The sequence below is a fragment of the Macaca fascicularis genome, chromosome 10, assembly GCF_037993035.2.
Source record: "Macaca fascicularis isolate 582-1 chromosome 10, T2T-MFA8v1.1".
Lineage (NCBI taxonomy): Eukaryota > Metazoa > Chordata > Mammalia > Primates > Cercopithecidae > Macaca > Macaca fascicularis.
This window is the reverse complement of record NC_088384.1, coordinates 88,224,989-88,251,143: the sequence shown is the minus strand read 5'-3', so window position 1 is coordinate 88,251,143 and position 26,155 is coordinate 88,224,989. Positions and strand designations below refer to the sequence as shown.

The window sequence follows — 26,155 nt, the reverse complement described above, 5'->3', positions numbered from 1 at the left end:
GGAAGGTCAGTGTTGTCCTGGGGCAGAACCCCTTCCTACCAATTTCTTTTTTTTTTTTTTTTTTTTGAGACGGAGTCTTGCTCTGTCACCCAGGCTGGAGTGCAGTGGCCGGATCTCAGCTCACTGCAAGCTCCGCCTCCCGGGTTTACACCATTCTCCTGCCTCAGCCTCCCAAGTAGCTGGGACTACAGGCGCCCGCCACCGCGCCCGGCTAGTTTTTTGTATTTTTAGTAGAGACGGGGTTTCACCGTGTTAGCCAGGATGGTCTCGATCTCCTGACCTCGTGATCCGCCCACCTCGGCCTCCCAAAGTGCTGGGATTACAGGCTTGAGCCACCGCGCCCGGCCCCTTCCTACCAATTTCACAGTTGCTTGAGGGGCTGAAGACTCTGGTAAGAGCAGTAACATATAGGGTGATGGAAATGTTTCACAGTTTGACTGTGATGGTGGTTCCACAACTGTATGCATTTCTAAAAACCACAGAATTGTGGACAAAGAAGGGTGAACTTTACTGTTTATACCTCATTAAAAAAAAAAAATCAACAAAAAAGTAATTAACATTTCTCAAGCAAATGCTTAGCATGTGGCAGGCCCAATTTTTTTTTTTTTTTTTTTTTTTTTTTAAGACGGAGTCTCACTCTGTTGCCCAGGATGGAGTGCAGTCGTGCGGTCTTGGCTCACTGCAACCTCCACCTCCTGGGTTCAGGCGATTCTCCTGCCTCAGCCTCCCAAGTAGCTGGGACTACAGGAACATGCCACCACACCCAGATAATTTTTTGTATTTTTAGTAGAGATGGGGTTTCACCGTGTTAGCGAGGATGATCTCGATCTTCTGACCTTGTGATCCACCCACCTCGGCCTCTCAAAGTGCTGGGATTACCGGCGTGAGCTACAGCATCTGGCTGGCCAGCACCATTTTAAGTGCTATAGATGAATCCACTCACTTAATCCTGAGAGCAGCCTCCAAGGTAGGTCCTCTCACTCACCCCATCATATGGAGGAGGAATGGATGGCACAAAGTTAAGCAACCTGCCCAAGACCCAGAGCTACTCATGGAGGAGACAGGGTCCCAGCCCAGACTGTTCATCTCAAACCCTGGCTTCACCTACTCTGCCAATGGCTAGTCCCCAGAGGGAGGACAGGCCACCCAGTGTGCATCAGCCTGTTGGAGAAACTACTACTGGAGTGGACCTGGCATTGGCAAATCTACTGTCCTTTCATCTAGCTGTGGTGAGTACCCCACACAACTAAGCTGGAAGGTATCTCATTAGCACCAGGGTACAGTTAAATACATGGAGGCTGGGAGAGGCACAGCAATGTACTGGCCCAAGAGCTCAGAACCAGAAGCAAGGGCCACATGAAGAGCCCGGACCCAGCCTCTCCACAGAGCCTCACCAACCCGTTCAATGCTGGATCCAGTTCTCCCTCCCCCGCCTCCTGGCCCTGCTCTCCTCACCTCTGCACACAGCTGGAAGTACACCATGACGATGCTGATTTGTGAACAGGATACCACCAGGATGATGAAAACAAGGAACAGGAAGCCAAAGAGGTAATAGAACTGATTCTCCCAGATAGCCTGCGGACACACAGTGGGGCTTCAGCTGGCTTGCCTACCCTGCACCCCTTCCCCTGGCACACCAACCTGTCACAAGGGCAGGAGTGGACACATCATCCTGACACTATCAGGGCCTGTGGGCCTGGCATGTGGCTCTGGCCCCTCCTCCCCAGAGCAGGGGGTGAGCCATGCTGTCCTTAGGGAGGGGCCGGGGCTTGACTGACCCTGCTCTGGGTGGACCCCAGCGTGAACTCAGCAGCTTGTAGAAAATAATGATTCCTATCCAAAGCAAAATTATAGAGCAGCCACCACCACTCGAGCAGCTTACCAAGCGCTAGGCCTTGTGCCACATGCCTCATATGCAGTTACTACATGTGTGTGTCTACGAAAGCTTGGCCTGGTAGAGCTAAGAAAGTCAAGGATCAGAGAAGCTGGTGACTGGCCCAGAGCCCCACAGATGAAACAGAGGGGGCCTCCCTGGGGAGCACGCATGGGCTTTGGCACCACGGGCAGCCAACACCTCCTCTGACCCTTCTCCCAGGCAAACCTGTGTGGGTGAGGTAGTCTCAGCAGGGAGGGGCTGGGCCACTACTCTGGAATAGCAGATACATGTCCGGTACTGACTTGGTACAAGGTACCATCTGGGCTGGGCCCCGAGCATGTAAGGGTCAGCCACACTTACATGGCTCTGAAAGGCCTTCCTACCAACTTTCACCTTGGCACTCTTTGGGAGGAGTCATCATCACCACTACAACAGCATTTCCTGAAGTCAAGCACTTTTACAATGACTTATTCCAACTTCACAATGACCCTGACAAGCAGGAATCCTTCTGTCCACCCTCCTAGGAACTATGAGTAACACAGAGAGGTAAAGACGTGCAAGGACCCAGAAACGAAAGCAGGTGCAATGATGCTATCGGTCATGGTGGTGAACGACTAAAGTACTACTGAGGCAGCTTCTATTTACCAAGCCCTGCTTTCCACACACCAGGCACCCCCCCCACACCGCATGTCTCATTTAACATTTTTTTTTTAGATGGCGTCTCACTCTGTCGCCCAGGCTGGAGTGCAGTGGTGCGATCTTGGCTCACTGCAACCTCCGCCTCCCGGGTTCAAGCGATTCTCCTGCTTCAGCCTCCCGAGTAGCTGGGACTACAGGCACGTGCCACCACGTCCAGCTAATTTTTGTATTTTTTAGTAGAGACCGGGTTTCATCATCTTGGACAGGCTGGTCTCGAACTCCTGACCTTGTGATCCACCTGCCTCGACCTTCCAAAGTGCTGAAATTATAGGCGTGAGCCACTGTGCCCAGCCTCATTTAACTTTCAACGCTGCCCTGACAGGGAAGGCTGTTATCCAATTTCAGGGTGAAGAATGGGGCTCCGAGAGGTGAAGTGGCCCATGTGAAATTTCTCAGGCAGCAGGCAGCAGAGTACCCAAGTGGAGTGGGAGAGACCTGGCTAGCAGTGGTGGAGGGGTTGGGGAGGCACCAGTACTCACACTGAAGATGAAGAAGAGCTCGATGAACATAGCGCCAAAGGGCAAGATTCCAGCCATGAGGATGCTGCCGCAGAACAAGAGGTTAACACTGTTAAGAGACCAGGCCATCAGGAAGCCCCAAGCTCCCTCCCAAGCTGGCATGAAGTGAGAGCGCCTACACAAGTGTGGCGGTGCTAATTCTTCTGGCATATTTCTGTACTATTATAATCTCTTGAGAGGTAGGCAGGGTGGGCATTATTCTCATTTTATAGATGGGAAACTGGGGTGCAGAAAGGTAGAATGACTTGCCCGAGGTCCAAGTGATGGTCTTAACCTGTCTCACCATACCCTTCCATCCTTCCCCTTCCTTGTCCTGGTTCCTAGGACGACACCAGGTCTGCCTACAACCTGGTCACCTTGATCTCAGAGTGAAGCTAAGCTTTTATAAACTCTATTAGAGCCGGCTGAAGCAGCAGGAACTCTGGTTGCTGCACCCTTCTGGTGGGGGGTGGGTACCCTCTTCCATGCCCCCCTGCTCTTGCCTCTGCTGGAGGACTCACCCCACAAATCGGTTCATGTACCACCGCTGCTCGGGGATCTGCCGGGGAATCTGGTTGGTGCGCACAGGGTTGTCATATGGCTGCTTTCGGAAGCCGAAGTAGTAGCCTAAGTAGACGAGGGGCAGGGAGATCCCGAACCACATGCACAGCAGAGCCACCATGGTGGGAAAGGGCACCTGTGGACATGGCGCCATGAGGCCCCCACGAAGCCCTGATGCCCGGGATGGGGGCTGCGCAAGGGGGAGGGGACCTTCTGGGCTCCATGGAAGGAGAGGCGACTTGTGCAGCAGAAGCACACTCCCTGCCCCCATCACAGGGCTCCTGGCCAGCATCTCTTGGGGCTGGCCCCAGCCCTGATCTGGACTCCCAGTGAAGAAGGCACCTCAGCATCCCAGAGGAGCTCGCCATCCAGGGAGGAAGGAGGGGAGGAACAGGAAGGAAGGGACTGAGAACGTGAAGAGGAGATGAAGAGGTCAAAATGAAGAGATTACATGTGGCACATTATGTGAAGAAAAAAAGGGAAAAAACAAAATTGTACAAAGTGCTCCCAATCTTGTCAGAATAAAACTCCATGATATACTATTAAGTGTAAAGAGGAAGATATAAAACTATGTGTATAGAAGGATTCCATTTTAATAAAAACACAACATAGTCGGTCCTCTGTATCCACAGGTTCTGCATCTGTGGATTTAACTGCAAACAGAAAATGTTCAGGAAGGCCGGGCGCGGTGGCTCATGCCTGTAATCCCAGCAGTTTGGGAGGCTAAGGCGGGCAGATCACTTGAGGTCAGGAGTTCAAGACCAGCCTGGCCAACATGGTGAAACCAAGTCTCTACTAAAATTACCAAAAAAAAAAAAATTGCCAGGCACTGTGGGGAGCACCTGTAATCCCAGTTACTTGGGAGGCTGGAGCAGGAGAATCGCCTGAACCCAGGAGGTGGAGGTTGCAGTGAGCTGAGACCTCGCTACTGCACTCCAGCCTGGGTGACAGAGTGAGAGAGTGAGACTTCGTCTCAAAAAAAAAAAAAAGAAAAAAAGAAAAAAAGAAAATGTCCAGGAAAAAAAAACCAAAAACAAAAAACAGTAAAATAAGCTGGGGGCAGTGGCTCATGCCTGTAATCCCAGCACTTTGGGAGGCCTAGGTGGGCAGATCATTGGAGCCCAGGAGTTTGAGACCAGCCTAGGCAACACAGTGAGAATGCATCTCTATGATTTTTTTTTTTTTTTTTTTTTGAGACGGAGTCTCGCTTTGTCGCCCAGGCTGGAGTGCAGTGGCCGGATCTCAGCTCACTGCAAGCTCCGCCTCCCGGGTTTACGCCATTCTCCTGCCTCAGCCTCCCGAGTAGCTGGGACTACAGGCGCCCACCACCTCGCCCGGCTAGTTTTTTGTATTTTTAGTAGAGACGGGGTTTCACCATATTAGCCAGGATGGTCTCGATCTCCTGACCTCGTGATCCGCCCGTCTCGGCCTCCCAAAGTGATGGGATTACAGGCTTGAGCCACCGCGCCCGGCCAGATTTTTTTTTTTTTTTAAATAGCTGAGTGTGGTGGTGGCACCTGTAGTCCCAGCTACTCAGTGGGGCTGAGGTGGGAGGACCGCTTGAGCCCGGGAGGCAGAGGCTGCAGTGAGCTGAGATCACACCACTGCACTCCAGCCTGAGCGACAGAGTGAGACTCTGTCACAAAACAAACAAACAAAAAATACAACAATATACAAATTAAAAAACAATACAGTATAACAACTATTTATATAGCATTTACAGTGTATTAGGTATTTTAAGTAATCTAGAGAAGAGTTAGAATATACAGGATGTGTGTAGGTAAACACTATGCCACTTTATATATGGGACTCGAGCATCCTTGAATTTTGGCATCTTCATGGGTCCTGGAACCACTCCCCTATGGATACCAAGGGACAATTCTATTTATTTATACTTGTGCCTGGAAAGGCCTATACCAAAGAGCTAACAATACTTTCTTAAATGGAATATGGGGGATTAGAATTGATTTTTCATTTTCTTCTTTATCCTCTTCTCTACACTTAAGTTTTTACAAGAATCACATAAAAAGAAATAAATATATAAAGTGTTTAGAACAGTATTACTGCAAAGCAAGAACCATATGTTTGCTGTTATTTTATAAATTTTAAATTACAGAATTCTTTTGTAAGTATATCTATAAAAAGGAAAAAAGACAGAAAGAACATATATTAAAGACCTACACTGTATTTATCTCTGGTGAGTAGATTTGGGGTTATTTTAAATTTCTTCTATAACTTCTCTGTACTTTCCAAAATTTCTACAACGAATGTTTATAATGAGCAGTTGGTAACTGGGAGGAAAATGCTCAAAGGGAGAAGGAACGCAGGTATAAAAAAGGGGAAGTGAGAGGAAGGGCATGACTGTGTCTTGAGGGTGGCTTCCTAATTGCTGGGAAAGAAACCCCTCCTCCGAGTGCCTGGACATGAAGCCTCATGCGAGGACCTTTACCGCCACCCCCAGGTGGAGGGCAGGCGGCTCTACCTGCTAAGGCTAGGATAGCAAAATGCCTGCCCCATCTCAACTGCAGTCCTGCTAATTGACCAAGACCCTATCCCCCCTCCCCACAACTGAGTTCAAAATCCTACTCAGTAAGTCTTGGACAGCTGCTAGTAACACGCTGGGCTAGGGCTGGCAGGATCCCAATTCTAAGGGTAATACAACCTGATCCTTCCTTTCCTCTCCTCTCCACTTGCAGGGGCTGGTGCTGAGGGGCAGGGACACTGAGGAGGACAGGCTTGCTTTGGGATACTGACCTAATAAACTCACACTGGGAAGCCCACTCTTGGTTAAGACAAAGGGAAATTTCCCAGTTGGCCCCTGGACTGTGGAAACCTCCCTTTAGAGAAGTGGGCTTGGGCCAGTTGTCTGAAAGATCTCACAGGAAGGCCAGGGCCAGGGCATGGCACACCAAGGGCAGGGCTGGGGAAACCCCACATGGCCCTCTGCCCTCATGGCTGGGAACATAACTTTGGGGACTCAGAAAAGGGAAGGGAATGGCAGGAAGTGGCTTTTGGGAGTGGGGCTGAGTGCAGCTGGTCCTCGCTTGCTGGGGAGGGGCTGGGAGGGTAGGGGAGACACTTACCGCTCCTGATGAGTGCTTTCCCCAAATGAAGCAATTCAACACGAAGCAGATGCCAAAAACCACACCAGGGTACAGAGTTGCCGTCTGAAGCAAGAGGGGCCAGGCTGAGGAGCAGCATCCAGGGAGCTCCCCAACCTGTCCCAGTGGGGCCCCCAGACCAGAAGCTCTTAAGCCCTCCTTGTCTTTCAGACTCAGCTCAAGCATCATTCCTTCCAGAAAGTATTCCCTGACCCTCAGACTGAGCAAGGCTCTGTCCTATGCCCTCTCAGGTCCCTAAAACTGCCCCTTCTTGCTCTCCTCCCAGTTTGTAATTACATATTTTGGCTACCTGATCAATATCCACCTATCCCCAAAAGACTGTGAGCTCCTTGGGAGGAGTGTATCTACCTTGTTCTCTGATGTACTCTCATCACTGAGAACAAGGTAACTACTCTGGCCGGGTGCGGTGGCTCAAGCCTGCAGTCCCACACTTTGGGAGGCCGAGGTGGGTGGATTACCTGAGGTCAGGAGTTTGAGACCAGCCTGGCCAACATGGCGAAACTCCAACTCTACTAAAAATACAAAAATTAGCTGGGTGTGGTGGCACACGGCTGTAGTCTCAGCTACTCAGGAGGCTGAGGCTAGAGAATTGCTTGAACCCGGGAGGCAAAGGTTGCAGTGAGGAGAGATCGTACCACTGCACTCCAGCCTGGGCGATAAAGCGAGACTCCATCTCAAAAAAAGAAAAAAAGAAAGAACACATTAACTACACCATATATATATATATATATATATATATATATATATGTAAATCTTTTTTTTTTTTTTTTTTTTTGGGGAAAAAAAATTACTTCCAGAATCGCTTGAGCTCAGGTGTTTGAGACCAGCCTGGGCAACATGGTGAAACCCTGTCTTTACAAAAAAGTAGCCAGGCGTGGTAGTACGCACCTGTAGTCCCAGCTACTTGAGAGGCTGAAACAGACGGATCGCTTGAGCCCGGGAGGCAGAGGTTGCAGTGAGCCGAGTCACGCCACTGCACTCCAGCCTGGGTAATAGAGCGAGACTCTGTCTCACACACACAAAAAAAACCCAAAAACCAACTTTAACAAACCACATATGTCTGGGCCCCAACCCAAACCGCCTAGAAGGATGGTGAAGCGCTGAGTCTTAGGGGTGGCAGATGCTGGGTTCCTATGTACCTTGTCTCACCTAATCCTCACTGCAAGTCTGGAAGGAAAGTCTACCATTATTCCTTTTAATGAGGACACTGAGGCCTGGCAATGTTAAAGACTCCCCCCACCTCCACGTCACCCAGTCTCCTGAAGGTGCAGCAGAGTTGTATAAACCCAGGCAGTCTGAACCCAGAGCCCATGCTCCTGACCTACTGCAGTGTATTCTAGCCAGTCAGAATCTCTTGGGTGGGGTCTAGGCACAGGGATTCTAGTCTAGTCAATGCCCAGAGTTAAAGTTGAGCCTTTTGCTTCTATTTTCTTCAGAGACAGGGTCTCACTGTGTCACTCAGGCTGGAGTGCAGTGGTGTGTGTAATCAGCTCACTGCAGCCTCAAACACCTGGGCTCAAGTGATCCTCCCACCTCACCTGCCTGATTAGCTAGGACTACAGGCACATGCCACCACAACCAAGTAATTTATTTTTTGTAGGGACAGGGTCTCACTGTGTTGCCCAGGCTGATCTCAAACTCCTGGGCTCAAGTGATCTTCCTGTCTTGGCCTCCCAAGGGACGGGGATTACAGGCGCAAGCCACCACAACCGGCATGAACCTTCTTGCTACACTGATCACCAGGCCAGGGACTGCTGTGGCATCCTGAGCTTCCAGGTGGGTCACTAACCACAATGACGAAGGCCCTCTGGAACCTGACGCTCAACCTCCATTGCCAGTTTCATCTTTGGCTCACAGCCCTGCACCCAACAACTGGTCACTGTTCCTGCACATTCCTGTCTCTGGGCCTTTCTGCATAGGTCATCAACACCTCAGAGGATCCATTTCCTGAGGGCTAACGCTGTACCAAGGTCCTTATGTGCAGTTAACCCTAGCGATCTTCATTGGAGAGATGGGGAAACTGAAGCTCAGAGGGCTGTTGAAAGTTACCAACCAATGAAAGAACAGAGCCAGATGGGGATCTAGGCCATTCTAGAACCTTAGGTCCCACTGCTGGCTGCATCCCTTCATCTGAAATCCTCCTCTCCAAGGTCCGGCTCAAAGGTCACTTCCTCCCTTCCTGTGTGTTCCTGCATGACTCTGTTGTGTAGCACAGAATTCCTCATCTGCCTTCCTGGCTGAAATTTACTGACTGGTCACCGTGCTAGGTAGGAAAAAATGCTCCAGGGAGAAAGGCAGACCCCTATGTAGAGAACGACACACCGCCCCTACTTAGCTCTGCCAAGTGCTACTTAGGTCTCATGAGGGCTGTAGGAGGTGGGGGAGGCAACAGCCTCTAGAGTACTGATGCAGGAGCTAAGACTAAGGATGAGGTGACACCAGCCAGGTGAGAAATAAGGGTGGTGTGGCCCAGGCAGAGGGGATGGCACAGACTAGGCCATAGGAGAGTACACCCACACTGCTGCGGGCTGTCGGAGATGACCCCCTGTGGAAAGGCACCAGGTAAGGCTCAGAATCTTGCAGGGAGACCGTGAGAGCCAAGTGAGAGGCAAAGATGTCTGAATCCTTGAAGATGCAGAGATGGGGGCGGGGGCGTGGAATTCATGGAACATTCACAGAACATTTGGTAGGAAGACCCTTAGTACTTGATGTCTGAGAAGGAATGAGGCACGAGGGAGAAGGAGGACAGGCAACTCCAGGTTTCTGGCTTGGGGGGCCTGGATGAATGATGGGCTCACTAGATGCAAGGGGTGGTTTGGGGGAAAAAGACTGGGTTTGGTGTGGAAATCCTGGAGGGTATCTGGTGACCTCGTCAAGGAAGAACCTTGCCAGGAGGCAGTGGTGGGTTTTACTCCTCTCTAGATCCCTGGCTCTTGGCATATGGTAGCCAGAGAAAAATGCTCAAATCATCAAGAATTCAGGAAATTGGCTGGGCACGGTGGTTCACGCCTGTAATCCCAGCACTTTGGGAGGCCGAGGTGGGTGGATCACCTAAGGTTGGGCATTCGCAACCAGCCTGACCAACATGGAGAAACCCCGTCTCTACGAAAAATACAAAATTAGCCGGGCATAGTGGCGCATGCCTGTAATCCCAGCTACTCGGGAGGCTGAGGCAGGAGAATAACTTGAACCCGGGAGGTGGAGGTTGCAGTGAGCTGAGATCGCACCATTGCACTCCAGCCTAAGCAATAAGAGCGAAACTCTTAAAAACAAACAAACAAACACACACACCAAAAAACAATTCAGGAAGCTTTCTTTGATCCTTCCAAAATAGTCACGGTCCTAACTTTTCTTTACTGAGGCTTACTTTGTGCCAGAGGTGTGGCAGCCAGAGCTCTCCTTGACCTTTTGACAGCGGTGAGAATGGTTTCAGAATCCCGGGCCCAGAGACTTCTCTGAGAGTGGGCACCCAAGAGTCTGCCTAGTCCTCTAAGGGACTCACTCGCTCTGGGAGAAGGGGCTTGGGGCTCCCTAGGAGGTGAGGTCAATCTCCAGACCCCCTCTGGTTTCTATGGTCTTTTCTGCTGCCAAGAACTCGCCTTACCTCCAGGAGGCCAGAGAAGGGCAGGAGCCCTCACCAAAGAGAAATGCAGGCACTAGTCTGGAAAAACGGGCTGACAGGAACTCAGGTCTGGCCTCTTCGGGCTTAGGCAGGCAATTCCCTCTTTATTCAGGGTGTTCTCTCAGCTGCCCTCCTATTCTAAATCTTGTTATTCTGAATCCCCTATTTCTTCTCTTGCTTGAGCCATCAGACAATGTTGGCTAAAAATGACCTAAGTTCAAATCCATCATTTTACAGATGGGGCGGCGGAGGCCCTAGCAGGTTCTGCTGTGAGTCTGTGGGTAACAGCCTGGGATTCCTCCCCTGGACCTGTGCTCCTCCTCCTACGTCTTGCTGCTGCTCAGCTTCTGGCCCAAAATCCCCACCAGGGCCTGCCTACCTCCTCCTGAGGAGCCCAGGAAGAAGCTTCTCAGCTTCCCACCAAACATCAGAGAAGGTTTAGGACACTCACACAGAAGGCTCCTTTCTTCCACCGATGGCCTTTTAGAGTGCGGTACAGACGGCCAGCAGAAAATCCTCCAAACACCCTGTGGGAAAATGGCAGGGATCCACACCAAGGGGACCCATTAGCTGGCGTGGAAGAGGCCTGTGCCGCCCCCGGGCGCCCGCTCAGACACACCTACCCCATGAACATGAAGAGGAAGCAGGCTGTGGTCATGAGAGCTCCCCGGCTGGAGGGTGACAGCATCCCAAGCATGGCCACAACTGTGGAGGGAGGGAGGGAGGGTGGGCAGAGAAAGGCAGGGTGGCTGATCACCAGGCCCCCAGCCCCAGCCCCAGCCCCAGGCCCATCTTGGACAGGCTGACAGGAGTCGTCTGGGCAGATGAGGCTCCCCCTTCCTTGTCTTCTCGACAGCATAGTCCCCTGCCCTCTACAGGGGAAGACTGGGTCTTAGCTGGAGTTCAGAGGGGTGCAGCAGCTGCTGGGCCTTGACTGGCCAAATCTCAACTGCAGCTTCCAGTCCACAGAGCACTTGCAGTTAGTCAGGTGCTGGGCTGAGGGCACCACAAATGCCAGGTCTCTGAACCCACCTTACCAACTCTGCAGGGTGATTACTTTCCCCATTTCTCAGGTAAGGAAACTGAGGCTCACAGAGGTCAAGTGGCCTGTCCGAGGTCACAAAGCTTGGAGGCATGAGACTGAGATGTAAATCTAGACAGACTCCACAGCTGTCTAAAATTACTATATATTAGTGGAGTTTTTGTTAAATAAAAAAAATACTTGATTTCAATCCTAATCCTGGTACTGACTTTGGGCAGGTCACAGCCTCTGACTACAAAAGGAGGCCAAGCTCATAGCAGTGATGTGTGGCCTCATTGACGAAGGGGACACGGTGGGCTCTGTAAACGGCTGTGAGGTGAATCACCAGTCCTGGGCTGGGGCTGGGGCTGCTGCTGAGATAGACGGCCCGTCTGGCCCAGAGATACTGACACGCCCACTTGGCGCCAGGAGCTTGGTTCCCTTTCTGCAGGGAGGGAAGCCCACCCTTCTCTCCTTGAGACACCTGGAAGAGGGAGCCATGCCCCATGCCGGGCCCCGCTGGGCACACTCACAGATGACAATGAGGATCATACAGAAGAGCTGAATGCCTGAGCCCAGCAGGGAGCTGAGGATCATGGGGTACTGGGGGGGCCTGAAGACATCACCGTGCACCAGCTTCCACCCAGACTCCTCCATGGTGTCTTCCTGCAGAGAAGAGCTAGAGTGAGGCTGGTTGTTGAGGATGGAGGCAGCTCCTGCAGGGACCACCCCCAAGGTGACAGCTGACACCCTCAGGTGTCAACCAGTGCTGCTCTGACACACGAGTGTAAGTGATAGGAGAAAGTGCTTATCTGAAACTGTCACAAGAAAAGGAGGCCACAAACCTGATGCCTGGAGCTGCGTAAAAGGAAAATCTCTTTAAATTCCACAAACCTCATTTGTGGGAAAATAATGTAAATACCTCAACTCACTAAAATGTTAACTGTAATAGTTCTTGAGTGGTGAGATTTGGAATCAATTTATTTATTTTTTCTGATTATAAAATAAATACGTATTCTTACTTGTGTAATAAAAAAAGTAAAAATAATTTGGTATGTAGCATGAACTTCAAATGAACAAAAACTAACATGCTTATTATAGAAAAATTTAAACAGAAAGATAAAAAAATAAAATGACTGATACTCCCACTTAATAACACTGTTTTGATATAATTCCCTTAATCTTTTATATATAATGTATATATGTATGTTTTAAACAATAACATTGGGATCACACTATGTACTTTGTTATTTTCAGTTGGTATGTGTGAACATTTCCTTAGGTCAATAAAAGCTCTTTGACATTGTATTTCAAAGCTGTAATATTTCTACACCAAGTCTTGGTGTTTTGAATCTTGCCTTAGAAAAATTATAGAAGAACTGCCGTGCAAAGCAAGTTGCCTGTTTTAGTTCTTTTTTGTTTTTGTTGAGGCGCGTTCTCCCTATGCTGCCCTGGCTGGTCTTGAACTCCTGGGCTCAAGTGATCCTCCTGCCTTGGCCTCCCAAAGTGCTGGGATTACAGGCATGAGCCACTATGCTCAGCCTGTTTTATAGTTCTTGATATCCACTGCCAATCACTTTTCAGAAAGCTACCAACTTACACTTCCATGGGTGGTATGGAAAGGTGCTTGGCTCACGTTAACCTTGCCAATAATTAGTACTGTTAAAAAAAGAAAAAAAATCTTGTGCTAATATGATGGTCCAAAACAGTCTTCTCAAGATTGTTTGAATCTGCATTGTGTGGGGTTATTCCTGAGGTAAAAACAGTTTTTTCTTGCTTACTGGGCATATTGTAGTGTCTTGCCTATAAATTTCCTGTTCATCATTACATTCGAAATTTTAGATTTTTTGGTTTTATTTATTTATTTATGAGACAGAGTCTTGCTCTGTTGCCTAGGCTGTAGTACAGTGGTGTGATCTCGGCTCACTGCAACCACCAACTCCCAGGTTCAAGCGATCTCTGGCCTCGGTATCCTGAGTAGCTGGAAGTACAGGTGCCCACCACCATGCTCAGCTAATTTTTGTATTTTAGTAGAGACGAGTTTTCACCATGTTGGTCAGGCTGGTCTTGAACTCCTAACCTCAAGTTATCTACTGTCCCCGACCTAGTTTTGTTTTGTAGACAGAGTCTTACTTTGTTGCCCAGGCTGGAGTGCAGTGGCATGTTCTTGGCTCACTGCAACCTCCGCCTCCCGGGTTCAAGTGATTCTCCTGCCTCTGCCTCCTGAGTAGCTGGGATTGCAGGTGCCCGCCACCACACCCAGCTAATTTTTGTATTTTTATTAGAGACGAGGTTTTCCCATGTTGGCCAGGCTGGTCTTGAACTCCTGACCTCAGGTGATCCACCTGCCTTGGCCTCCCAAAGTGCTGGGATTACAGGTGTGAGCCACCATCCCGGCCCTGACCTAGTTTTTTTGAAACAAAGAGATTTTATATGAATTCTTTAAACTGTGCCACTTTTTTCAAGTTTGTTGCAGATATTGTTTTGCCATTGTGGCCTTCTGTTTTGTTTATGTATTTGGCATGCAGAATAGTTTTACAATTTTCAATGTCAAATGAATCAACTATTCTGATTTCTTCCACTGTTTTTATGCTTTAAAATTAGGCTGTCCCTATCACTTTGGGTGAATACAACTTTTTTCCTTACATTTTTAGTATTAAAAGTATACTAGGAGGCCGGGCGCGGTGGCTCAAGCCTGTAATCCCAGCACTTTGGGAGGCCGAGACAGGTGGATCACGAGGTTAGGAGATCGAGACCATCCTGGCTAACACGGTGAAACCCCGTCTCTACTAAAAAAATACAAAAAAACTAGCCAGTGAGCCGAGATCCGGCCACTGCACTCCAGCCTGGGCGACAGAGCGAGACTCCGTCTCAAAAAAAAAAACAAAAAAGTATACTAGGCCAGGCACGGTGGCTCACGCCTGTAATCCCAGTACTTTGGGAGGCTGAGGCAGGTGGATCATGAGGTCAGGAGACTGAGACCATCCTGGTCAACTGGACAAAACCCCGTCTTTACTAAAAAATACAAAAAAATAGCAGGGCGTGGTGGTGCGCGCCTGTAGTCTCAGCTATTCGGGAGGTTGAGGTGGGGGAATCACTTGAATCCAGGAGGTAGAAACTGCAATGAGCCGAGATCACGCCACTGCTCTCCAGCCTGGTGACAGAGACTCCGTCTCAAAAGAAAAAGTAAACTAAACTATTTTAGTATGTTGAGGTTTCCGTGAATGATAATACACACACACACACACACAGGCACACACACAGTCCTCCTCCCCTCCCCGTCCAACTTCATCCCTCCCCAGCCAAGACCTCGTACAATGTCATCCTCCTTGTTGTAGTTGGCAATGTCCTTCCGGAGGGTCCGAATGATAATCATGCTCAGGATACCTGAAACAGATGGGGTTGAGGATGAGGAGAAGTTGGCGCTGCCAGCAAGCCTATGCTCCCTGCCCTCCTGGACATGATGTTTTACTGTGCAACAGCTGGCACGCACGGCTTGCTCCATTATGAACTGGCTGTGCAGTCACCTCAAGGCCTCTTCTTGGGGGAGCTCCACTCCAGCTACCAGGGGAGGAGATCACAGAGTGTGGAGGTGGGGATGAAAGGGCTGCTGGGATGGGTAGGGGTATCCTGGGGAGAGGAGCATCCCAGCTGTTCCATGGCTTGGTCCTACCGACTTCTCAGCTCATGTGTCGAAGGGCCGCCTGTGGCTCCACCTCTGGCTATCTGCTGCTTCAGTTATGGCTCCTGGCCTCACTGTGTCCTCACTAGCATGCCTTTCTTCAAGCTATCCTTTTTGCCCAGAATGCCCCGCCCTGCCCTGACTTCTACTCATGCTTCACGGCTCACCCTGGGCATCTTCACCTCCCAGCACCCTGAACAGTACAGAGCTACTCCTGGCCCCATTTGTACTTTCCTGTTTCCCTCTCTAGGCAGCACTGTAGTGTTAAGAGCATGGGCCATATGCCCTTGAGTTCACTTAACATTTTCGGGCTTAGTTCACAGGGCTTCAGGGATTGAAATGTTTGGAAAGTGCTTAGTTCAGCAGCTGGCCCTATGGTAAATGTTTAATAAACAGTACTTAGCATTATCTGTGCTTCTCATATGATAGTGAAACCATCAGTGTCATTCTACTCCTGCCTACCACCCTCTCACCACCTGGTTTCTTGCCAAGCTTATCTCATTGCAGGACCATGATCCTCACTGGCACAGACTTTTCCCAGGTCTCTGGATGATGGCTCCTTCTCGTAAAGAAAGGTCTTCCCCAAAGAGCCTTCACACTTTCCTCAGCTATTGTGTATTTGGCCACTCTGTTGATCTGCTTCACAGAATGTATCACTATTCGGAACTCCACTACTTATTTGCTTTTTTGTTTCTCTCCCACCACTAGAATATATAGGCTCTGTGAGAGCAGAGCCTGGGTTGGGCTCGTTCACACCATATTCCTAGCATCTGGCAAAGTGCCTGGCACAGAATGAGCAACAACAACATCTTGTTGAATGAATCAAGAATGTGTGCAGGCTCAGGTGTGTCTGTCCTCCATGAATGGCCTCTCCAGAGTTCCAGAGCTCTCTAGAGATGAGTCTTGTTCACCTATGTACACCTGATGCTTAGCAGAGCCCTGATGTCTGTTTTTGACCTACACCTGGCCCTGAGAACACCCTGGAAGTCCCCCGTACATGATGTGATGTCTCAGTCCCTCAACCCCAACTCCCATCCCTTTCCTTCAACCCACAGATCTCTCACCTGACAGGAAGAAGACAACAACAACAGAGTTAATGATAGAAAACCAGTGGATCTGGACGTCACTCATGGTTAGGTAAGTGTCCCAGCGAGAGGCCCATTTGATGTCACTTTCCTGGCAGGTGGGAGGAAGCACTTAGAGTCAGGCCTCCTGCTGGAGAACCTGACACAGACCAGAGCCCTCCTCCCCTGCCATGAGCTCCAGCCCCTTCTCACCTCCCAGTGGACAGAGTAGGTGAAGTACAGCTGATTCTCCTTGGTGGGGTCAATTTCTTGGGGCGAGGAGTTGGTACCCTCGGGCAGAGTGCACGAACTCTTCTCATCTGCTTTGAGGTCTGAGAGAGACAGAGACTCAGTCTGTTCCTGTGGTGGCCAGTGCCACTGCCCAGGGGCTATTCTAGGGGCTGCCCTCAAGGCTGTCTGTTGCAGGGACCCAGCCTCTAGGGTCTGACTGGAGATTGGGAGCACGATGGGCAACAACAGGTTTTATTTTTTATTTTTAAACCTTATTTTTTTAGAGACAGAGTCTTGCTCTGTCACGCAGGCAATGGTACAATCATAGTTCACTGCAGCCTCAATCTCCCAGGCTCAAGGGATCCTTCTGCTTCAGCCTCCGGAGTAGCTGGGACTACAGGCGGGTGTCACCACACCCGGCTAATTTTTAGAAATTTTTTGTAGGGACAGGGTCCTGTTATGTTTCCCAGGCTGGTCTTGAACTCCTGGCCTGATGCAATCCTTCTGTCTTGGCCTCCCAAAGCACTGGGATCACAAGTGTGAGCCACCGTGCCTGGCCAACAATGGTTTTTGAAAATTATTCCCCAGAGCCCTGACTTTCCAAAGGTACTTAGGGGCTGCAGAGAGGCCTGTGCATGGGGGAAGGGAGGGGCCTGAGTTGGAGTTCCTCCCTGAGTCAGTGTTCCTTCACTCAATTCAAACATTCACCTACCATCCAGCCAGTCCCATTCAACATAAAACCTTGATCCATTCCATCATGCTTACTCATTTATTTAGTCTATTTCTAAAGTTCTGGCATTTTCGTAATAAATCATTCAGATGTTTTCTCCATTCATTTGCTCATCTGTTCATCCTGTTATGCATCTACTCATTCAACCAACAACGTATAATAAGCACCAACTATGGGCCAGGTTCTGTGTTGGGTGCTTAAGATAAAATGGTGAGCCGGGCGTGGTGCCTCACGCCTGTAATCCAAGCACTTTGGGAGGCTGAGGCGGGCGTATCATGAGGTCAGGAGTTTGAGACCAGCCTGGTCAACATGGTGAAACCCCGTCTCTACTAAAAATACAAAAATCATCCAGGTGCGGTGGTGGGCGCCTGTAATCCTAGCTACTGGGGAGGCTGAGGCAGGAGAATCGCTTGAACCCTGGAGGCAGTGGTTGCAGTGAGCCGAGATCGCGCCACTGCACTCCAGTCTGGGTGACAGAGCAAGACTCCGTCTTGGGGAAAAAATGAAAAAGATAAAATGGTGAGAAAAGGAGACAGGGCCGGGCACGGTGGCTCACGCCTGTAATCCCAGCACTTTGGGAGGCCGAGGCGGGTGGATCACGAAGTCAGGAGATCCAGACCATCCCGGTTAACACGGCGAAACCCCGTCTCCACTAAAAATGCAAAAAATTAGCCAGGCGTGGCGGCAGGCGCCTGTAGTCCCAGCTACTTGGAAGGCTAAGGCAGGAGAATGGCGTGAACCCAAGAGGCGGAGCTTGCAGTGAGCCGAGATCGCACCACTGCACTCCAGCCTGGGCGACTGAGCGAGACTCCGTCTCAAAAAAAAAAGAAGAAGAAAAAAAGAAAAGAAAAGGAGACAGCTAAAAGAAAAATCTAAAAGAAAAGAAAAGGAGACAGCTAAAAGAAAAAGCTACAAGAAAAGAAAAGGAGACTCCAAGCTCGAAGACCCAGTGGGGCAGCAGGTGGCCTGAAAACCATCACATACACAAACGTAGAACCGCACTCAGGAAGCTCCCAGCAGTAGATGCGCTACGGAGCTCTTGAAGGGCAGGATCTATGTTTGGGACTTCTGGGTCTAATTTTGTTTGAACACTAAGTTCCACAGCGAAAAAAAAAAAAAAAAAAAAGTCCAAATACCACCAACGATGTCAAAAGGCTGGGCATGCTGCTTAATTGAAAAGCACACTGTGGTGATCAAGGGCCAAGAGGTGAGGCGAATCCAGACCGGCTCCTATGAGGCCCATCAGGACTGTGCTGGGCTCTGAAACTCCCGCACACCTGTTGACCCTGGGCAGATTTTAGTTTATGCCAATCACTCACACAGAGGGAGAGGAACGAAGAAACCTGCTGCCTATGGGCTTTGTCGGTACCCTGGCCCCTTGTTCTCAACCCACGGTGAGCTGGCTGGTTCTTGTGAAGAGGCCCAACAAAGCCCCAACTTGCTGTTTGGTCTTGGCCAAGTCAGCAGCCCCTTTTGAGGCTCTAGTTCCTCATCTGTAATCACCACGTACCTCCTGGGATTGCTGGGAAGGGGTAAACTAGTAAGGTGTCCAACCCGTGACACTGCCGCTGTCAGCTGCCCCCCCACCCACCTTCTCTAATGAGAATACCGTGATCCTACCTTGGCTGGGCCCACATGCCTCACCCGAGCCCATCGGCCAGCTCAGGAGGGAGAAGAGTGCGAAGACCCTGGGTGGAGAAGCCCAGGCCCATCCAGCCCTGCCCCTCCGGCCACACCTCCCCACTCACCCTCCAGCCTGATGCTCTGGGGAATCACCTCGAAGCGGACGACACGGTACGTGTGCTCCTGGTCCTCTTCCATGTCCTCCCGGTGGTAGTAAAGGATGAATGAGAGGTGGTTGTGCAGGTAGATCTGAAATGCAGCAACAGAGAGAGCACAGCAGAACATCACTTAGGGATACTCTCCAGGTATTAGGGTCCTCACCTCGCCCAGCATGCCTGGTTGTACCAACCTTCCTAAAACACTATTCTCATCACCCCCCTACTCAGAAGCTCTTCAAGGGCTCCCTGGGGCTTATCAGACAAAAGCCCAATTCTCTCAGCCAGGCATTCAAGGCCTTCTATCCTCTGACCCTGACAGAACTGAGTGTAATCATCTAAGTCACATGAGTTCACCCAGCCTCCCCTGCGCCCACTGTCTCATGAACCAGTCCCTACCCTGCATTCACTCCAACTAGAATGCCACTCCCAACTCCACACAGCAAAAGCCGACCATCTTCTCATGGCCCACCTCCTCTGTGACAACCTGAGTGTAAAAGGAGCTCCCTCTGACCTCCCCTGCCGTTAACAGCCAGTGAAAGGCAGCTGGGACTTGAGACCTAGAGCCTCCCACTGTCAGTTCTCTTCCCAGTTAGGACAGATGCCCTTTGGCGACAGGGGCTGCCCCTCAAAAGAAATGTTTTTGTCATTTATTCCCTAACTAATATCTTTCAGTTTAGAAAGAAAGATAAGAGAATCAGGGCTATAACCACCACATTATTAGCTGAGTCTCCAGGGCTGTGCTGGGAAGTGCTCACACGGATGCGCTAATTTACCCCACCACTGCTGCTGCATGTATTTTACAGCTAAGGAACCACAGGCTCAGGGTCACTCAGACAACTAGTAAGTGGGAGAGGCAGGATTCAAACCCAGGGAGCCTGCACGCTCTTGACCACTACTTAGCCCTCTCTCCTACATACTGATGAAGTTCCACGTTTTTTTTGATGTTGTTTTAATCTTAGGAAAATGGAACCTGACTTCCTAAGAACTGTGCCTTCACCTCCCTGTAGCATCTCCCAGGGCCTTGCCCGGAGCACTCGGACCTCTGACAGACCATCACGCCCAGGGCACCTGGAGAAACTTGCTGTGGCCGAGCCCCACCTTTTCTGTGGCCCGGGACTCGTGAGGTGTGGCTCCTGGCCCTGTGAGCACGCCAAAGACACTCTACCTTGTTGACATCTGTGAAGCCGAGCCGGTAGCCGTGTTCAAACTGCACATCTTTTTCCTTCTTCTTGTCATCGCTGTCTCGGTTGGAGTAAAGCTCCAGCCGGGTGGCCACAGGCAGGTTGTCAGCAATGCTGGAAAGTGAAGGCCCCGCTCAGTCCCTCTCAACCGCCTCTCCCGTCAGTGCCCTCCCCTGTGTGAGCCTGAGGCAGCAGGGAGTAGAGGGCGACTTACAGGTGGACGTAGTAGTCTTCTGTGATCCGCTCAGCCACAAGTCGGCTCTGCTCCACTGTCAGGGTCACTGGCTTGTTGGACTGGCTGCACAGAACTTCACACTTCTTCTCACTGTTCATGAGAACCTGGAAAGGGGTGTTGACAATCCGGTCCCCTCTCAGCACCTCTCCTGCCGTAAGAGAGACAGATCGAGCTCAGAGCTTCAGCCCTGAGGTTGCTGAGGTCAGCAGAGTCACAGAGACACAGGACTGCAGGGCAAAAATGGGCTTCCAAGGACTTCAGCAGTGCCTCAGCCTGACAGCCAATGCCCTTCCCCATCAGTTCACACCCAACTGGCCCAGCTAACCCCCACCTGCCACCCTCCTCCTTTGGGCTCTAGTGCTACCAGACCCCTTAGCACTCATCTACCACCACATCCTTCTATGCCTCTGGGCCTCAGTTGTTTCCTTCTCCGGGAGTGCTGTTCCCTGCCCCATGCTCCTGGCCTCCCCAGGAAGCCCAGTTTTCATTTCACTCTCTCTGGGAAGCCCCTCCTAACCCCTCAGGACAAGCCCATCACTCCCTCCCCTGACTGCCCTCTGTGTGAGGGCGGCATTATGCAGTGGAGAGATGGCTCTGAGTCCCGGCTGCCTGCCTTAGCAGTCTTGGTAAGTCACTCCACCTCACTGAGCCTCAATGTCCTCATCCATAAAATGGGATAATAACAGTACCCACCTCACAGGGTTACAGTGAGAAATAAAGGAAGTCAATCCAATAAAGTAGCAGGCACAGAGTAGGCAGGCACCAAACGCTATTTTATCATCAGCACTCATTTCTATGTTAAGGATCTACTTTGTACAATGTGCTAATACAGTCGTGTTTCTGACTCCCCTAACTGACTATGAGCTCGTTACTGTTAGACTGTTTCCTATTTATCTCTGTGTCTTCAGTTCCTGGTTCCAGCAAGGAAGGGAGTGGGGTGAAACCCAGCACCTGAGATTTTTAGCCAAAACATCTTTTGACACAATGAAGTGGCACCCCTTGTGTGCCTTTTGCCTCAGAGTAACCTGCTGCCAGATGTCACCCTAACAGGCACTGAGCAGTTAGGGACTATCAAGCAAACCCCATGGTGCTTTCATTCTGAGCTGTTCAACAATTGATGGACAAGATGAAGACACCTCCACATGCACTTGGTCTCGCACTTTTCCTCCAGGGTGGATCTGCTCAATAGGGCACTCTCCCTAGTCATCTAGTCATTCATTCATCCATGAACATGTACTGGGTACTGGCTACCTGCCAGGCCCTAAAGATACAAAGTTGAATAGACGTACTCATAGAGTGCATGGCCTTGCTGAATAATCAGCAAAATGAGAATATATAACTTGCTGTAGACACAAGAGAGTGGGTCTAGGACAGCTTCCCTGAGGAAGTGGTACTTGAAAGGAAGAGAGAAGTTAACTAGGCAAAGAAATGGGGGAAGAATATTCCAGACAGCACAGCATGTGCAAAGGCCCCTTTGGGGCGGGGAGAGGCACTGAACCTGAGAGGCCTGTGTGGCTACAGTGCAGAAAGCTCAGATGAGCTGCAGAGATGGGCCAGTGCTAGACCACAGGGGCCTGTGGGACACACACAGTTTGATCTTGACCAGTTTGACCTAGAAAGCAACAAAATCCAATAAAGGGTAGAGAAAGACGTTATCTGAGTCTGGTTCCAGAAAGATCACTCTGGCTGTTTTGTGAAGAAAACAGAGGATGCAAGGAACTGGCAGTGAGCGGTGGGGTGGGGGGGGTGGCGGCAGTGATGGCAGTCAGTCATGCATGAGTGACGCTGGTGGCTGGAACAGGTGCTGGTGAGGGTGGAGAAGAGTACACAGGAGCTCCGAGGAGGTGAAATCCAGGGGAAGCATTGCTGACTGTAAACAAGGCATGAGTGAGGGGTAGTGCATATTAGGAAGACTCTGAGGTTTCTACAACTAGGTTCTAGGTGGGAAAACAGGAAGAACAGCAAATTTACATTGAAGGCATTTTCAGTTTGGATATATCAAGTGGGCACTTAGATATCAAGATCTGAGGCGCAGAGGAGAGGTCAGGGCACAGAAGCAGCCCTGGCAAGCGATGCTTTGAGTGTGGAGGAGGCACACAGGAGAGGGAGAGGGTGAGGAAGGGCCTGGATGAAGGCCTCACCTCTCCACCCTGTTTTGGAAGGCTGGCAATGCAGGTGAGCCTGCAAAACCCAGGGATGGACTGGCCAGTGAAGAGCGAGGACACAGTAAGACATATGCAGAGTCCACTGCTGAAACGGCATTTTAAAGACAACAAGCTGAGGATCAGAGACCTGCTTGTGGTGATACAAGGCGGTGGTGGTAATGCTAAACCCCTGGCCTCTTTCCTCTATAACATTTCCTACTGCCCATTTTATCTCCTGTCAACGAGGATCTTGCTTGAGGAGAGAAAGAGCTACAGAAAGAGCTTGGCAGACCAAGCATGGTGGAATAGCTTCTTGGTATTTAAAAATTAAGTTTAAACCAAGAAGGGGGACATAATGGTCAGGAAATGGCTCATTTCTATTTCTTTTTTTGTTTTGTTTTTGAGACAGAGTCTTGCTCTGTTGCTCAGGCTGGAGTGTAATGGTGCAATCTCGGCTCAATGCAACCTCTGCCTCCTGGGTTCAAGCGATTCTCCTGCCTTAGCCTCCCAAGTAGCTGGGATTACAGGCGTGCACCACCATGCCCAGCTAATTTTTGTATTTTTAGTAGAGATTTATGAATTTTTTTCAATTTTGTATTTTAGTACGTTGGCCAGGCTGGTCTTGAACTCTTGACCTCAGGTGATCCACCTGCTTTGGCCTCCCAAAGTGCTGGGATTATAGACATGAGGGAAATGGCTCATTTTATACACGGAAGTACTCCTTTTAACAATGAGCAGTAAGCCACGAATGTGGAGCCTCCCAGAGTCCGAGGTTCTATCCAGAACACCTGCCAAGGATCTCCATCAATGTGACACCATTAGCACAGCCCTCAGACAGCCCTATGGGCCTTTCTGGAGAAGGCAGCCTGGGACAACAGAAATAACTCTGGCTTTAGGGTAAAAAAACCCTGAGTTTAAAAAATCTCAATTTCTCCACCTATTGGCCATGTGACCCTGAATAAGTCTTTCAAACCCTTGAAGACGCTGTTCCCTCTACTATGAAATACTAAGCTTACAGAGTTACTATGAGAATCACAGAAGCTGCTGTACAGTGTGGTACTTATGGGCATGGATTCTGGAGCCAGAGTTCCTGGAGTTCTGCCACTTACTAGGTGAGTGACTTTACCTCCTTGTGCCTCACCTCCCTTATTTATAATAAGGAGAGAGTAAGAGAATCTACCTCTTATTGTGAGAATTAATAAGTTAGAGTTGTTGTGAGAATTGAATAAGTTAAGGCACAGGAATGCTTACAACAGTGCCTAGCTCATAAGATGAGCCCTCTCGGTACTAATGATGACGATGAGGATGATGATGTAAATGGCTTACAATCCAATGGTCATGCAATTAAGGATGGTCTTGCTCCACTCAGGTAAGACACTAACACTTATCAAATGCCTACTATGTGTCAGGCACTGGGCTAGAAGCTGAGAAGAGAGGGGAACGTGAGACACAATCCCTCCAGTCAAAGAGCCCTTAGGCCATGAAGGCAGGCACTACAAAGACAGAATGAGATACAATATGGCAGGATAACACTTGTATACAGAAATCTCCATTTCTATGAAGCAGGAACTTTCTCCAGCTTTAGGAAGATTTGGCAAAGGTTGAGAGAAGTTAAAGTCACCCAGGATCACACTAAGAGTGCGTAACTATAGAGCCTTGGGCTGCCAAAGGGTCCACAGCAGCTCCCAGGAGAAGGGAGGTACAGTTGTGAGGGGCCTGACATCAGGACCCTGGAGCACCAAGTGGGTCAGGCTTCCCGGGGAGAGGTAAGGTGGCTGGAGGATGGCATGGTGTGGAGAGGAAAAGAGGGCAACGGCAGGCAGGCACTGGTCCACAGATGGCAAGTGGCAGGGCCACGAGCTGCACCACTGCAGTCGGTGGAGGCCAGCCCAGGCTCTGAGGCCAATCTCTGTTCAACGCTACAAGGCAAGACTTCGGCACAGCTGGTATTAGGGGAGATGGTGCTACCCAATTTTGGTTATACTGCCTCCAAGGCGTGCCTCCAACTGGTCCAGGACCCCCAATACCTGGCAGTAGATAAATTTGTCAGCTAGGGGTTCCAGAAATATCTGAGCCATGGGTAGCCCTGATGGAGAAGGCAGCCCTTTCAGGGGCCCGCTCAAGAACCAGTTCTCTCCTTTCTCCTTCCTAAGGTGTAAGAAAAGAAAGTCTCTTAAGTTCCTTGAGGTCAGGGAGAGCATCTTTCCATGCTTTTATCTCTAGGACCTAACACAGTCATAGAGGAAGCACTAATAACTGTGTCATGAATAGATGCCTCTACACCTGAAATCCTGCCAAATGGAGAATTATTTAAATGAGAATAAAATGGCTACTAGTTATGGAATATTTATGTCAGACACTGCACTGGGCGCCTCACATTATTTGACATGAGTGTTGCAGAGTTCAGCAAGAACTGTGGTGGCATCTCTGCTTGCATTCAGGGCAGAGGCACTCACTCTCCCTTTCCATTTAAAGCAGAGGAGGTGATGAAGCCACCACAGAGGAGATATCTAGAAATCAAGAAGAAGAGGTGTAAGTAGAAGCCAAATGCTCCAAGTCTGAAGACTGACTGTGGATCCAAAACAAAGATCACTTTGGCTGTTTTGTGAAGAAAACAGAGGATGCCTTTGTCCACAGTATAAACAAAGACAAGTCACTTAACCTGCAAAATGGGAATAAACACAGCAACTGTCTCCCTGGGACTGTTACGAGGTTTAAATAAGCTAACAGGTATGTAAACAATATAGACCAGTGTCTAGAATATAGCAAAGTTAACTGTTGTTATCATTATAAAAATCATGCTGGGTTCCCCCTGGGGACAAGTTGACAGCAGTGTGGGAGAAGAACTTACCCAGATTCTCTGCCTTGTAGGTTATCTTGCTGGGCTGGCAGAAGGGCAGTGAATAGTATTCATAAGGTAGCTGGGTTCGAGAGCTGGTAAGCTTCACAGCCTGATGGGAATCCAGCAGAAACCAAGATGACCAATAATCCTTCCTGGTACCCACACATCTTTAGTACACTTGGTAATATTATCTAATAGGCAAATGAATTAGCAGTAATGACAGCAGTATACTATATAATGTACTGCCCTCAATTCTGAATTATTTCACATTTCATTCCATTTAGACTACATTACAGATTTAGTTGAAAATCACAATCAAATTCAATACATTGTGAGATTCTTGAACATGCTACTATCCCTTGACACAGTAATTTCACTTTTGGGCATCTTTCCTAAGGAAATAACTCCAAATAAGGGAAAAAAGCATTTTAGGAGCAACGAAGTTCACTCCTTATTCATAACCACAGTGATCTTCTTCCTTCAGCTCCTCGAGTCAGTCATGCTCTCTCCTGCCTCAGGCTTTGACCCACTGCTCCTTTCTGACCTACTGTGTGCTCGCCTGGCTTCTCCTCATATTCAGGTCTCAGCTCTCCCCTTGCCTGTGAGGCCTTCCTTCACCAGGGTATCTAAAGGAACTCCCCAATATCCACTGGACTGTCAGTCTTCAACTGTTTACTTTATAGCATGTCTGATAAAATGTTAATTAGTTTCCCTGTTTTTTTGAAAATCAGTTTCTCCCATTAGCATTTAAGATTTAAGCTCTATAAGGACAAGGACCATGTGTGCCTTGGCCACCTCTGTAACTCCAGTGCTTTAGAGCTAGGTACAAAGTAGGTACTCACTCACTAGCTTTAGAGCTAGGTACAA

The 26,155-nt window shown here is 49.6% G+C and overlaps 1 protein-coding gene across 7 annotated transcripts in view; it reads right to left on the bottom strand.

Moving 5' to 3' along the window:
• TM9SF4 (transmembrane 9 superfamily member 4) overlaps nucleotides 1-26,155 on the bottom strand; it is a 56,465-nt gene that overhangs the window by 5,910 nt on the left and 24,400 nt on the right. For 3 of the 7 annotated variants that reach the window (XM_045362728.2, XM_045362727.2, XM_005568656.4), the window contains exons 3-16: nucleotides 25,298-25,397; nucleotides 20,282-20,450; nucleotides 20,052-20,181; nucleotides 18,854-18,977; nucleotides 16,358-16,476; nucleotides 16,145-16,256; nucleotides 14,715-14,785; nucleotides 11,932-12,064; nucleotides 11,001-11,082; nucleotides 10,829-10,904; nucleotides 6,717-6,800; nucleotides 3,594-3,769; nucleotides 3,055-3,118; nucleotides 1,456-1,575 (exon numbers count right to left, since the gene is read on the bottom strand). In XM_045362728.2, coding sequence (XP_045218663.1) covers nucleotides 1,456-1,575; nucleotides 3,055-3,118; nucleotides 3,594-3,769; nucleotides 6,717-6,800; nucleotides 10,829-10,904; nucleotides 11,001-11,082; nucleotides 11,932-12,064; nucleotides 14,715-14,785; nucleotides 16,145-16,256; nucleotides 16,358-16,476; nucleotides 18,854-18,977; nucleotides 20,052-20,181; nucleotides 20,282-20,450; nucleotides 25,298-25,397 — 1,560 coding nt within the window. Of the gene's footprint in view, nucleotides 1-1,455; nucleotides 1,576-3,054; nucleotides 3,119-3,593; nucleotides 3,770-6,716; nucleotides 6,801-10,828; nucleotides 10,905-11,000; nucleotides 11,083-11,931; nucleotides 12,065-14,714; nucleotides 14,786-16,144; nucleotides 16,257-16,357; nucleotides 16,477-18,853; nucleotides 18,978-20,051; nucleotides 20,182-20,281; nucleotides 20,451-25,297; nucleotides 25,398-26,155 lie in introns of those variants that run through there. The other 4 variants (XM_074005017.1, XM_074005016.1, XM_065522964.2 and 1 more) reach the window with 2 other exon arrangements.